At 43.0% G+C, this 14,629-nt stretch overlaps 1 protein-coding gene and 1 pseudogene across 1 annotated transcript; both read left to right on the forward strand.

Moving 5' to 3' along the window:
- The first annotated feature begins 1,107 nt into the window (after positions 1 to 1,107).
- On the forward strand, positions 1,108 to 2,058 carry LOC115467818 (olfactory receptor 52K1-like). Its single transcript, XM_030199305.1, has one exon. It carries the CDS (start codon positions 1,108 to 1,110, stop codon positions 2,056 to 2,058), a length of 951 nt encoding a protein of 316 aa, XP_030055165.1.
- An 11,045-nt stretch (positions 2,059 to 13,103) lies between these two features.
- Positions 13,104 to 13,939, forward strand: LOC115468209 (annotated as a pseudogene).
- Positions 13,940 to 14,629: the final 690 nt, after the last annotated feature.

Below are 14,629 nucleotides of genomic sequence, written 5' to 3' on the forward strand. Positions count from 1 at the left end.
TCTCCCTCTCTCTCAGAGCTCCATCTTGATCTATGGATTTCTCTATTGTTTAGAGTTTTTGAACTTCCAAAATAACTAAGAAATGCCACCAATTCTCTACCAGTTTTTGTTTGAATGAAGAAGAGAAAATGGTGTTGGATTTGGGGTGAGTTGCCATCATGATCAGCCATGGAAGTTGGGAGATGTAAAGCAGGGATAGGCTTGTTTAGATGCTTGTGATAAAATAGGTTGAACATATGTGACATAACGTAACCAAAGACCGTAATGGACATATCCTAACTCTTCCTCTCCCTCTCTAAGTTCCCCCAATTGTATTTACCATACATGTACCTCATTCTACCACAATATCACCTTGTATTTGTTCAGACCTGTAATTGTTCATACCGGAATCGGCTAACATTGAGCCTGCAAAAAGGTGGGAAAATGTGGGATACAAATGTAACAAATAAAATAAATATATGCCTATGTACCTTGACAACAAAGGTGCTCTGTAATAAATTGACATGTTTACATTATTAAGGTTTATATCAAGCTGATTAACACCTAAAAGTTTTTGTTAGTTTAAAGAGTTATTTTTGTTCTTACTTTTTTAGAAACCAAGGGGTCCATTTACTAAGGTGCGTGAAAAATGGTCTGCGCTGGTGTAGATGCATGTATTAGATGCACGCAGGTCCATTTTTTAGCGTGCCTGCAATAAAAGGCCTTTTTTGGGGGTCGAAAATGGACATGTGGCAAAATAAAAATTGGTACGTGTCCATTTTGGGCCTGAGACCTTATCACCATCCATTGACCTAGTGGTAAAGTCTCACATGTTAACTGGGTGGTAATGGTGTATGCTCATACAAATGCCGATTACCGCACGGTTAGCACCACGCACCAGAGAATTTCTGGTGCGCTTAGTGGACACACGTAAAAAATGAAATTACCACGTGGTGGCTTGGTGATAGTTCAAAATTAACATGCATACGACTTGGATACGCGCCTATGCAGATTAGTAAAAGGCCCCCCCGAAGGTTTACTTTGATGTAAAGAATTCTCTTTGCTCTTATTTTGTTAGAAACCAGTTTTGTGAACCACAGAAAGGGGTTTCTTCATCACAACGACACGATGGGTCTGAACAGAACTTACTTCCGTCCTTCCACATTCATCCTGGTTGGAATCCCTGGGCTGGAAGCTGACCACATCTGGATCTCCCTCCCTTTCTGCACGGTATACGTCATAGCCCTAGTGGGAAACTCAACTATATTATATATTATTAAAGCAGACCAAACCCTCCATGAACCCATGTACATTTTTCTGTCAATGCTTGCAGTTAATGACGTCATTTTCTCTTGCACCACAGTGCCCAAAATGTTGGCCATATTGTGGTTTCATTCTGGAGAAATTAATTACACTTCCTGTCTGGGCCAGTTGTTTTTTGTACACTCCCTTTCAGTTGTGGAATCAGGGATCCTTACGGCTATGGCCTACGACAGATATGTGGCCATTTGCTACCCACTGAGATATTCCTCCATCTTAACCAATGTGCTAATAGCAAAACTAGGATTGGTCATCCTGATTCGAGCTGTAACACTGGGCGTTTTTTTCCCTATTCTGGTCCAAAGGTTTCAGTATTTTGAATCAATTGTGATCTCACATTCCTACTGTGACCACATGGCGGTAGTGAAACTGGCCTGTGGAGATACCAGACCTAACAATGCTTACGGATTATTTGTGTCTGCTTTTGTTGGGCTCTTTGACCTGATAGCCATCATTTGCTCTTATGTCATGATCCTCAGGGCTGTCTTCAAGCTTGGATCCAAAGAGGCACGTCAGAAGGCTCTCGGCACCTGCGGAACCCACATTTGTGTTATACTAATTGCTTATATACCTGCTTTCTTTACGTTTTTGGCACACAGATTTGGGCAAGAAACCATCCCTCATCACGTTCACATTATCCTGGCCAACGTTTACGTCCTTCTGCCTGCCATGTTGAATCCATTTGTATATGGTGCAAACACAAAACAGATCCGTGACCGGGTGCTGAGAATGTTCCAGCATGAGAAGGGTTATATCTGAACACCGACAAGGCCGATGGGAGACTTTGATTCTATACGAGGTGCCTCAAGCGTAATACGCACTAACTGAATTAGTATGTGGTAAATGCTAAGAAGCCCATTTTATACCTGTGGGCTTCTTAAAATTTAGGATGTGTGCTAAGCTTTAGTAAAAAGGTCGCTAAATTTCCTGAGGTGGCGGGTGTGTATAAGATTTGAGAGCTTTTTTACTTAACCACTCCCACTATTATGCATCTAACAAAGGTGCGTTAGGTCATTTTTTGCTGTTAGTATCAAACGCGGGGCATATTAAAGCATTCCATGTTATGCCATCTGTGTGTACAAAGCACACGATTTATTAAAAATGTTTTTGGAGGGGGAAGATAATGGGGGTGGAAGCTCTATTCAGCCAGTTTGCTGACGTTGGTGTGCGCTAATTGAATTAATGCAAGATTTTTTTTAATGGCCTCATTGTAATGTTGCATGGCCAATTCCTTTTATGTTCAATTTACTTATCCGTTAACCCCATTGTTCTGCGTTTACTACAAACTGTTTATTCTTCTTATGACTTTGTAATTCTTTATATTGTTACTATGTAAGCCGCATTGAGCCTGCCTTGTGTGGGAAAGCGCAGGGTACAAATGTAATAAATAAATCTGTGCGGAAGATATGTACGCCTACGCGTATTGTACAAGGGGTGCCTAGATTTAGGCGCAATATATAGAATACTCTTAGTTGATATCCCAGCACTTAAAACTAGGTGCCTCCGTTTACGCCAACGAAAATGTGGCGTAAATCCCTGCACATAGATTTATGGACACTGGGCCATATTCTATAACTGCGAGCGTAAATTTTGGAACGCCCACAAAATGCCCATTTCCCCACCCATAGCCATGCCCCTTTTGAACTGTGCACATTAAAAATTTAGGCGCAGTTCATTACAGAATACACTTAGCGACTTGTGTGGATAAATTTTTGTTATTGCCAATTAGTGCTCATTATTGCGCGTTAAGTGCTGCTATCAACACTGATTACCTTGTTAAGCCAATTACGTTACGGGCGTTGTCACAGAATATGCTTGGATTTTGGCGCAGATCTCTAGGCTCTATATAGAATCTGGAAGTTAGGTCTCCTTTTACAAAGCCACATTAGTGATTCCCGCGTGGCAATGGGCTTTGTCGCATTTGTCATGCTGGGAATCATTACCGTGGCTTTGTAAACGGAGCCCTTAGTCAATTTCGTATAATGTCCAGTGAGTTGTGCCCAGGGTTTCTGATTCGAGTTGTTTATAGTTTGGAATTCTAGGTGTTAACTTGTTTTAAGAGAATCAGGGGGCCCTTTTACAAAGCTGCAATAAGCACTAACGTGTGTTTACTGCGGCAAAAAAACAGCGAACTGTGGGGCGCAGTAAGGCGTCTCGCAATAATTTGGGGATGTGTGTGCGTTACCTACATGAAAATTTTTTTTTAATTTAGTCCTGGGGTGGGTCTGGGGCAAAAAGTGGCAAGTTCTGCGTTAATCAGCATGTAGCAGTGCAGATTTAGTACGTGAGCCCCTACTTCCTACAAAATAGGTGGCAGGAGGTGTTCACGTGCTATTCGGAAAATTAGCGCCTGGCTGTTAATTTTGAAAAATAGTAAAATTGGCCATTTAACCCCAGTGGTAAAGATGGCCTTAGCGCATGGGAATGACCTGCGTAAGGGCGTGCTAAGACCGCCGTTTACCGCTGTTTGGTAAAAGGGCCCCTAGATGCTTTCCCAAGGCTGAAAACAGAGGCGTTATCAGGGGGTCCTCTTACTAAACCACACTAAGCGCTAACACGCAGTTAACTTAGAAATAGACCTAATGCAAGATGCATTAAAGTATTCTGTGGTAATTTATCTCACGCCATTTATTTTTTTTTTATATTATTGGGAGGGGGCATAGCATGGGCAGGGAATGAGTGTGGAAGCATTACCCCGTTAACACGTTTTGACCAGCGCACACTGACTGGGTAGCGAGAAATTAATGCAGGAGCAGGTACCATTCACTAATACGAATATTAGCGCATGATCTGCAACCCCCTCCCCCCCCCCCCCAAAAAAAAGAAAAAACAGTAAATCTGGCTAGCAAAGTCCCACAGTAGCACACACAAAGCCCAGATTTTGCTGCGGCTTAATAAAAGGGCCCCTAAGCGAATTCCATTCAGTGACCCAAAACATAAATTTCAAGTGTCAACCCCTTTCTTCAACCCCAGAAGCAATGTCAATCAAACTTTCCCCGGTAACAGCATCACCCCCCGCCTCCTCCCAGCTCCAGCAACAACATCAGCCCCCTGAATCAACAACCCCCCTCTCTCCCTACCCTCTGCATTTGCAACAGCCCCTCCGCCTCCCAGTCCCAGCAGCAGCAAACCCCCTCCCCAACAAACACACACACGCCTGCTAGAGTGGCCGGGAGCTTTGCTCTTATTCCAGGCTTTGAAAGGAAACAAGATGAAGTGCCTGTTCTCGTGTTCTAGCACTGATAGAACTTGACGAAGGACTAGAGCGATGGAAGCAACAGCATGAGATCCTGCCACCTCCAAGACACTCTGCTGCAGTGGCCAGCTCTGATGACATCACTCAGCTGCGATGACGAGTGATATCCTGAGGCACTGAGGAATGGGTGATTTTTTGACGGGATCATGCCAGGTGCCCTTGGCTTGGATTGGCCGCTGTCGTGGACAGGATGCTGGGCTCAATGGACCCTTGGTCTTTTCCTAGTGTGGCATTACTTATGTACTTATGTCCTCTACTTGGCTCACTTTTATTACATAGAGCAGTGATTTAACCTATTGTGATGTCATAGTGGCTTATTCCACCAATAAGAGCCAACCTCATTAGTGATGTCACAATGGCTTGATTATATAGAATGTTTGTACGTTTGGGAAGCTCACCAGGTGCCCTTGGCCTGGATTGGCCGCTGTCGTGGAGAGGATGCTGGGCTCGATGGACCCTTGGTCTTTTCCCAGTGTGGCATTACTTATGTACTTATGGGTTTCAGTGATAAAAGAGACCACTAATGCAATTTGTATAAGGTACTAAATATGACAGAGCCAAACGGCATGATAAATCTGGACTGGATTTTGCGTCTTGATTTTAGAAAGTAATTTTCTTTTTTAAGCCTGAGGCTTTGTATGGAGGGAGTAAGGGGACAATAGATTTGCAACCAGGACTACACATACATTTTGGGCCCCTTATACGAAGCTGCGGCAATAGGGGGCCTGCGGTGTTATCGGCACATGAGGCCCCCTTTTACCGCAGCGGGTAAAAGGCAGGTCTTTCTTTTTTTACGAGAATTGGCCATGCGCCAAGTGAAGCACTAATAGGCTCATTTTCAAAGCACTTAGCCTCCCAAAGTTCCATAGAAACCTATGGAACTTAGCCTCCCAAAGTGCTTTGAAAATATGCCTCTAAGCCACGCAACCATTTCGGGGGGGGGGGGGGGGGGAAGCACTTACCGCCACCCCTTGAGGTGGTGTTAAGGGCTCCTGTGCTAATCTGGCGGTAACCGGACAGCGATTACTGCTGGGTACACACCGGTGCTATAAAAATTAAAATATTTTATAACGCCAGATATGACGTGCGCTAGAGGTGGGGAACTACCTCCGGGCTGCTGCGGTAGCCCAACGGTATTTCCCTTTTAGCAAACAGTAAGCCCGCGTTGGGCTTACCGCTGCTTTGTTAAAGGGGCCCTTATATAGTAACATAGTAGATGACGGCAGAAAAAGACCTGCACGGTCCATCCAGTCTGCCCAACAAGATAAACTCATATTTGAAGATAATGTCTAATATCAAATTAAATATATAATAAGGGAAAGGGATAGAAGAAGTGAAAAAAGATGGAAGGGAAAGAGAGAGAAGAGGAGAACAAGGGTGGGGGGGGGGGTAAAAATTAAAAAACCAAAAATATATGGAATTTTTTTAATTATTTCTTTGATTTTATTATGTTTTTATGATGATGATTATAATCTGAGTAATTTGTATGAATATTACTAATTGGTTTTGCTTTGCTTTTCTATCAGAAATGGATTTCAAAGTGTGTTTTTATAGTATCTTAAGACTGATTTTACTGTTATATTATATTGTAAACCGTTCTGATTTACATTTTGTAATAAGTGACGGTCTAGTAAATAAATAAACGATAAACGATATGTGCTACTTTTTCTGTATACCTTCCTTGATTTGTATCTGTCATTTTCAGGGCACAGACCGTAGAAGTCTGCCCAGCACTAGCCCCGCCTCCCAACCACCAGCCCCGCCTCCCACCACCGGCTCTGGCACAGACCGTAGAAGTCTGCCCAGCACTAGCCCCGCCTCCCAACCAAAAGCCCTGCCTCCCCACCACCGGCTCTGGCACAGACCGTAGAAGTCTGCCCAGCACTATCCCCGCCTCCCAACCACCAGCCCCACCTCCCAACCACCGGCTCTGGCACAGACCGTTTAAGTCTGCCCAGCACTATCCCCGCCTCCCAACCACCAGCCCCGCCTCCCAACCACCGGCTCTGGCACAGACCATATAAGTCTGCCCAGCACTATCCCCGCCTCCCAACCACCAGCCCCGCCTCCCACCACCGGTTCTACAATTTATACACCGCCTTTTTGAAAAAATTCACTCTCGGTGGTGTACTGTTAGAATATGTTGAACAGAGGCAACAGACAATTACAGCAGTAAAAATATTCAAATAACAATGCGCATGTAGATGACGGCAGAAAAAGACCTGCACGGTCCATCCAGTCTGCCCAACAAGCTAAGCTAAAAGCCCACCTTTCTGATGCTGCTTTTAACTCCTAACCCTTGTTCACTTGTTCAGAACCCTTATTTTATCATCCTCACTTTAATATTCCCTTATCTCTTGTTTGTCCTGTTTGTCTGTCCTAATTAGATTGTAAGCTCTGTGGAGCAGGGACTGTTTCTTCATGTTCAAGTGTACAGCGCTGCATACGTCTAGTAGCGCTATAGAAATGATAAGTAGTAGTAGTAATGTAGCATAGTATAGTACTTAAATTGTCAACGCAATACATAATAAAATATTTGAATAGACATCATAAGGGATACGCCAGTGGTTCCCAAGCCTGGTCCTGGAGGCACCCCATCCAGTCAGATTTTCAGCATATCCACCATGAATATTCATGAGATAGATTTGCATTCAGGAGCAAGGACGCCCTCATGAAAACATGGGCACCCCGTTCGATTATGCCCCTCTAAGTGACCTATTTCGACTGCTCAACATAGCCGGTTTGGCGGTGAATATCCGCTCTACCTGGCTATGTCACACGTTACAGCTAGTTAGCATCTGGTTAGGAGTCATTCCTGGCTAGTTAAAATTTTTGAATATTGGGGACATGTGACCGGCAGCGTCCAGTGGCCTACTACTCCTGCAAGCTTCAAAAAACTATGTAAGCTACTTTGAGCCTGCAAATAGGTGGGATAAGGTGGGATACAAATGCAATAAATAAATAAATAAATAAAAAGGAGCTAGAGCAGCTTTTAAACTAAAATGGGGGGGGGGGGGGGGGGATAGCCGACAGTCACCCAGGAGCACATGGTTCGGTGTGGCATTTCCTTGAAGGATTCTATTGAAACAGGATCTATAAGAAATCCCAATAGAGAGGTTTCAATAATGGTGAACTTCCTGAGCCCCTACGTCTTGCCCCATCCTTGGCCACCTTTAAATCTAGACTGAAAGCCCACCTCTTTAACATTGCTTTTGACTCGTAATCACTTGTAACCACTCGCCTCCACCTACCCTCCTCTCCTCCTTCCTGTACACATTAATTGATTTGATTTGCTTACTTTATTTTTTGTCTATTAGATTGTAAGCTCTTTGAGCAGGGACTGTCTTTCTTCTATGTTTGTGCAGCGCTGCGTACGCCTTGTAGCGCTATAGAAATGCTAAATAGTAGTAGTAGTAGTAGTAGTAGTAGTGAAAGAAAGTCAGAAGTGTTCAATGGAGTAAAGGATTTAAATTATCCCCATTACATTCAAAGCAGCTTGTAGATGCAAGGAAAAAACACAATTTGAAGCGTCTATATACAAATGCTAGAAGCCTAAAAAATAAGATGGGAGAGTTAGTGTATATAGCACTAAATGATGAGGTAGATATAATAGGTATCTCAGAGACCTAGTGGAAGGAGGACAATCAATGGGACACTGTGTTAACAGGGTACAAATTGTATCGCAATATTAGAGAGGATCAAATTGGAGGGGGGTTTGCACTATATGATAAAAGAGGGGATTGTGTCAAACAAAATAAAATTCGACATGAAACAGATACCAGCGTGGAATCCTTATGGATAGAAATTTCATATGTGAAGGGAAGGAGTAATCTTGTAGGGCTGCACTACTGTCCACCAGGACAGAACAAACAGACAGATGAAGAAATATTTACAGAAATTAGGAAAGCTAGCAAATTGGGGAACAGTATGATAATTGCTTATTTTAATTACCCCAGTATCGCCTGGATAAATATTACATCGGGGTGCACAAGATAGATAAAATTCCTAGGTGCTTCTTAGAGCAACTGGTCCAAGAGCCAACAAGAGGGGAGCTATTTTAGATCTAGTCCTTAGTGGAATGCAGGGCAAACTACGAGGGTAACAATGTTGGATCCGCTATAGTGATCACTACCTTCTCCTACAAGAGCACGCAGATGTGGAATGCACTACCTACAGAACTGAAAGCAATCAAAGAAACAACTATGTTTTGAAAATCTCTGAAAACATTCTTCTCCAACAAGGCCTACAATGAAAACCTATAACCTCACTAAGCCCACTCAATTACGAACACACACCGTCTATAACTACCCTAACAACTCTCTTCCTTCTTCCCTCTCCCCTTCCTTAATCGCTACACACTACTAACTGTATCAGATATCCAGTTATGACTATGTTACCAAATCTATGTAAGCCACATTGAGCCTGCAAATAGGTGGGGGAATGTGGGATACAAATGCAATAAAATAAATAAAATAAAAATAAATAAATAAATAAATAACATGATCAAATTTGAGCTGATATCTGGAGTGAAATCACTAATGAAATCTACTGTAGCAACATTTAATTTTCAAAAGGGCGACTACGATAAAATGAGGAAAATGGTTAAAAAGAAGCTAAAAGGATCTGCTTCAAAGATGAGGACTTTAAATCGAGCATGGGTGTTGTTTAAATATAGCATTATAGAGGCGCAGATCAGATTTATTCCACATATTATCAAAGGTGGAAAAAAAGTGCAAACAGCAGCCAGCATGGTTAAAAGGTGAAGTGAAAGAGGATATTAGAGCCAAAAGAACACACTTCGAAGAATGGAAAAAGGAACCAAATGAAGAAAATAAGAAGCAACATAAGCACTGCCAAGTTAGATGCAAAGCATTGATAAAGAAGGAGTGGGGAGGAGTGGCCTAGTGGTTAGGGTGGTGGACTTTGGTCCTGAGGAACTGAGTTCAATTCCCACTTCAGGCAAAGGCAGCTCCTTACGACTCTGGGCAAGTCACTTAACCCTCCATTGCCCCATGTAAGCCGCATTGAGCCTGCCATGAGTGGGAAAGCGCAGGGTACAAATGTAACAAAAATAAAATAGATACTATTGGAGATTCTATATGGAATGTTATTCCACTAGCAACATTCCACGTAGAAGGCTGCGCAGGCTTCTGTTTCTGTGAGTCTGACGTCCTGCACGTATGTGCAGGACGTCAGACTCACAGAAGCAGAAGCCTGCGCGGCCACATTGGTGATCTGCAAGGGCCGACTTCTACATGGAATGTTGCTAGTGGAATAGCAACATTCCATGTAGAATCTCAAATAGTAGCAACAGTGGAGGAGTGGCCTAGTGGTTAGGGTGGTGGACTTTGGTCCTGAGGAACTGAGTTCGATTCCCACTTCAGGCAAAGGCAGCTCCTTGTGACTCTGGGCAAGTCACTTAACCCTCCATTGCCCCATGTAAGCCGCATTGAGCCTGCCATGAGTGGGAAAGCGCAGGGTACAAATGTAACAAAAAATAAAATAGATACTATTGGAGATTCTACATGGAATGTTGCTATTCCACTAGCAACATTCCATGTAGAAGGCTGCACAGGCTTCTGTTTCTGTGAGTCTGACGTCAGACTCACAGAAGCAGAAGCCTGCGCGGCCACATTGATGATCTGTAAGGGCCAAGCACAGGCAGCTCCTTGTGACTCTTAACCCTCCATTGCCCCATGTAAGCCGCATTGAGCCTGCCATGAGTGGGAAAGCGCAGGGTACAAATGTAATAAAAATAAAAGAGAATATGAAGAAAAACTTGCCACAGGGACAAAGAGGGGCATTTTCGATATGACGTCTAAGTCTGACTTTTGACGTTTTGCAAAAAAACGTCCAAAATCTGAATAGCAAAGAAGGTCATTTTCAAAAAAGAAAAATGCCTATATTTTGTTTTCGAAAATAGAAGGTTTTGTGATTTGGACGTTTTATGTTTTGGCCCATTTTCTAAAAAAAAAAAAAAAACTGTCCAAGTGCAAAATGCACAAAATCAAGCCGTTGGGATGTAGGAGGAGCCAGCATTTTTAGTACACTAGTCCCCCTGACATCCCAGGAAAGCAATAGGGCACACTAGGGGGCACTGCAGTGGACTTCATAAAATGCTCCCAGGTACACATCTGACCATTGCTCCCTTACCTTGTCTGCTGAGCCTCCCAAAACCCACTACTCCCAACTGTACACCATTACCATAGCCCTTACAGTGGATTTCTGGTGAGTTTTGGAGAGCTCACAGTTTTCTCCACAAATGTAACAGGTAGGGGGAGGTAGGAGCCTGGGTCCACCTGTCTGCAGTGCACTGCACCCATCACTAGACTACTCCAGGAACCTGCATGCTGTTCTAATGGACCTGAATATAACATCTGAGGTTGGCACAGAGGCTGGCAAGTAATGTTTTCATCACAGTTTTAGGGAGTGGGAGGAGGTTAGTGGCCACTGGGGGAATAAGGGGAGGTCATCCCTGATTCCCTCCAGTGGTCATCTGGTTATTTAGGGCACCTTTTTGTGCCTTATTCATTATAAAAACAGGTCTAGCTCAAAACGTCTTAGTTTTATTCCTGGATGTTTTTGTTTTCTTCCATTATGGCTGAAAAATGTTTGTCTCAGGAATGCCCAAGTCCTGCCCTGAACATGCCCCTGATATGCCCCCTTGAGAAATGGACGCACTTCTGACGGACTTCAAAGAAAAACGTCTAAAAATAGGTTTCGAAAATACTGATTTGGACGTATTTGTGAGAAAAACGTCCAAATGCTGCATTATGCCACTTTTTAGACGTTTTTCTGTTTTGAAAATTAGCTTTAAAAAACTCATAGTAACAACTTTTTCAGGTACAACAGAAGCAGACAGCCTGTGAAGAAATCCATGGGACCATTAGACCATGAAGGAGCAAAAGAGGCACTCAGGGAGGAGAAGGTCATAGCAGAGAGATTTAATTAATTCTTTACTTCGGTCTTTAAGGAAGAAAATGTAAGCTATCTATCTGTATCTGGTTCTCAAGGGTGATGATGCAGAGGAATTGAAAGAAATCTCGTGAACCTGGAAGACATAGTGTGGCTGTAGTTCCTCCATGTTCCTTATGATTTCATCCCTTTGGATTTTTATCATTTACTTCTTCTTGTAGAGTTGATGTATAAGTTCATTTCTTAGTTTCTATCATTCTATCTATCTAACAGGATGCTGTTAGAATATCAATGATATGCTTTGATGTCCCCATGCATACTTCCTACCCACCCCCCTCCTCCCACCCTGTCAGACTGTCATAGTAATGCTTGAATATTTTCACTTATATACACTGTCAGCTAGCACATTTGCTTATTTCCGATCTGAGGAAGAAGGGCGACCTTCGAAAGCTAATCAAGAAATGTATTAAGTTATGTCCAATAAAAAAGGTATCATCTTATTTTCTTTTCCATGTTTTATTTTGTTTGATTTCTATAGATTCTACATGGAATGTTGCTATTCCACTAGCAACATTCCATGTAGAAGTCGGCCCTTGTAGATCAGCAATGTGGCCGCGCAGGCTTCTGCTTCTGTGAGTCTGACGTCCTGCACGTACGTGCAGGACGTCAGACTCACAGAAACAGAAGCCTGCGCAGCCTTCTACATGGAATGTTGCTAGTGGAATAGCAACATTCCATATAGAATCTCCAATAGTAGCAACATTCCATGTAGAATCTCCAATGGTATCTATTTTACTGTCATAGTAATGCTTGAATGTTTTCACTTATATAGCTAGCACATTTGCTTATTTCCGATCTGACGAAGAAGGGCAACCTTCGAAAGCTAATCAAGAAATGTATTAAGTTATGTCCAATAAAAAAGGTATCATCTTATTTTCTTTTCCATGTTTTATTTTGTTTGATTTTTATTGATAACCTTAAGAGTGGACTAACACGGCTACCACACTCCTCTACCTAGTCAAAACTGTAAGTAGTAGCCAAAGGACTTTTGATCCTTAGTCCTTTAGGAATGATGTCATTCTTCTTGCAGATTGTCAGAAAGTAAAGGTGACTGTTCACTTTTGTTTCTTTTTCCATAGGTTTGTTCATTTGCTTTTTCATGTGGCTGTATGCGGTATCTTCAATCTTGCAGAACTAACATTCCCAGACAACTTGGATACACTTTCTAATCAGCAAGAAATATTATGAAAGAGTTGCTGAACAGCTACCCCTGTACTTTTCAGAGATTAGAAAGATTCAGTGCTGGTGGCTTTAGATTCACCTACCAAAAGAAACACAGAGTGAGTGCCTCCAGACCAGGGGTGAGCTTCCTCGGTCCCTGAGGGCTGCAATCCAGTTGGGTTTTCAGGATTTCCCCAATGAATGCACGTGAGATCTATTTGCATGAACTGCCTCCATTGTATGCAAATATATCTCATGTATATTCATTGGGAAAATCCTGAAAACTTGACTAGGTTGTGGCCCTCAAGGAGTGAGGTTTCCCACCTCTGCTCTAGACCCTGGGCTGGTAAAATCTGTTTCCTAAAAATCCATTAATTCCATAGACCATTGAAAAGGACTACCACCCTTGAACATGGTGGTTTTTAACAAGACATATTTCAGGCCTTCCACATTCACCCTCATCGGAATCCCTGGACTAGAAGCTGCACACAGCTGGATCTCTATCCCTTTCTTCTCAGTGTGTATCATTGCCCTCTTCGGAAACATCACTATTTTGTATATTATCAAAATGGACCAAACCCTCCATGAGCCCATGTTCATCTTTCTTTCCATGCTTGCTGTTAATGATGTTGGTTTCTCTAGCACTACAGTTCCTAAAATGTTGGACATATTATGGTTTAGTTCTAGAGAAATTAATTATGCTGCTTGCTTGAGCCAGATGTTTTTTGTACATGCTCTTTCAGCTGTGGAATCAGGAATCCTTGCAGCTTTGGCCTATGATCGATATGTTGCAATCCGTTACCCATTGAGATATGCCTCCGTCTTAACAAATCTACTGATAGCAAAAATAGGACTGGCAATCCTGATTCGAGCTGTAACAACGGGCGTATTTTTTCCTATTCTAGTTCAAAGGTTTCAGTATTTTGAATCCAACATTGTTTCACATTCCTATTGTGAACACATGGCAGTAGTGAAATTGGTGACACCAGACCCAACAATGCATATGGATTATTTGTAACTTTTTCAGTTGGACTATTTGATTTGATGAACATTGCCTGGTCTTATTTCATGATCCTCAGGGCTGTGTTCAGAATCCGGTCCAACGATATTCGCCTGAAGGATCTCAATACCTGTGGTGCCCACTTTTGTGTCATCTTTTTTTTTTTTCCATTCATTTTTATTGAAACAGAATTAACACAAAGTTACAAGATTGTATGTACAGTGTACACTAAACCTTGGTATTCATAAACCAAACAACAACTCTCCCAAGGTTTAAACTTTTCCCCCCCCCCCCTTCCTACTCCTCCCCCTTCCCCAAAGAAACATACCCACCCCCCTATCCTCCTCCCACCCACTCTATTACCCCCTACCCTCCCCCCCTCATAGGTTCAGAATACGGCTACGAGCAGTTGGGGTAAGTGTGTCCCAAAAGGGTGCCCAAGTGGCACAAAAAATGTCTCCTTTGTCCGACGCCAAGTCCTTTATTTTCCTTTTCTCTAAAGAGCACATTTGAATCATTGCTGTACGCCACTGTGCCAGAGAGGGCCCCTCCGCATTTCTCCATAATTGTAATATCGTTCTCTTGCCCATCAGCACAGCGCGTTTTAAAAAAGCTTTCATTTTCGCTGGCATGCACCCCGCACTGGCAAAGGACTCAAATAGTTGCCCTGGGGCTATCTTCCACCTTGTGCCCCAACAGCCAGACACCTGTAGACCCACGCTTTTCCAAAATTGTTGCACCCCGGGACACGTCCAGAACATGTGTCCCAGGTGTGCCCCGGAAACTCCACACTTTGGGCAAGAATCCACCTCTGCTATGGTTGCTCTCCAGGCCCTATACGGCGAGACGTACAGCCTCAGCAAAAATTTAAGCTGTAATTCCTGCCAGGCTACGTTCTCTGTAATTTTAGTCACCGATAGCAACTGGCTGTGTAAGTG

Source organism: Microcaecilia unicolor, chromosome 4 (assembly GCF_901765095.1).
Source record: "Microcaecilia unicolor chromosome 4, aMicUni1.1, whole genome shotgun sequence".
In the NCBI taxonomy this organism is placed as follows: Eukaryota; Metazoa; Chordata; class Amphibia; order Gymnophiona; family Siphonopidae; genus Microcaecilia; species Microcaecilia unicolor.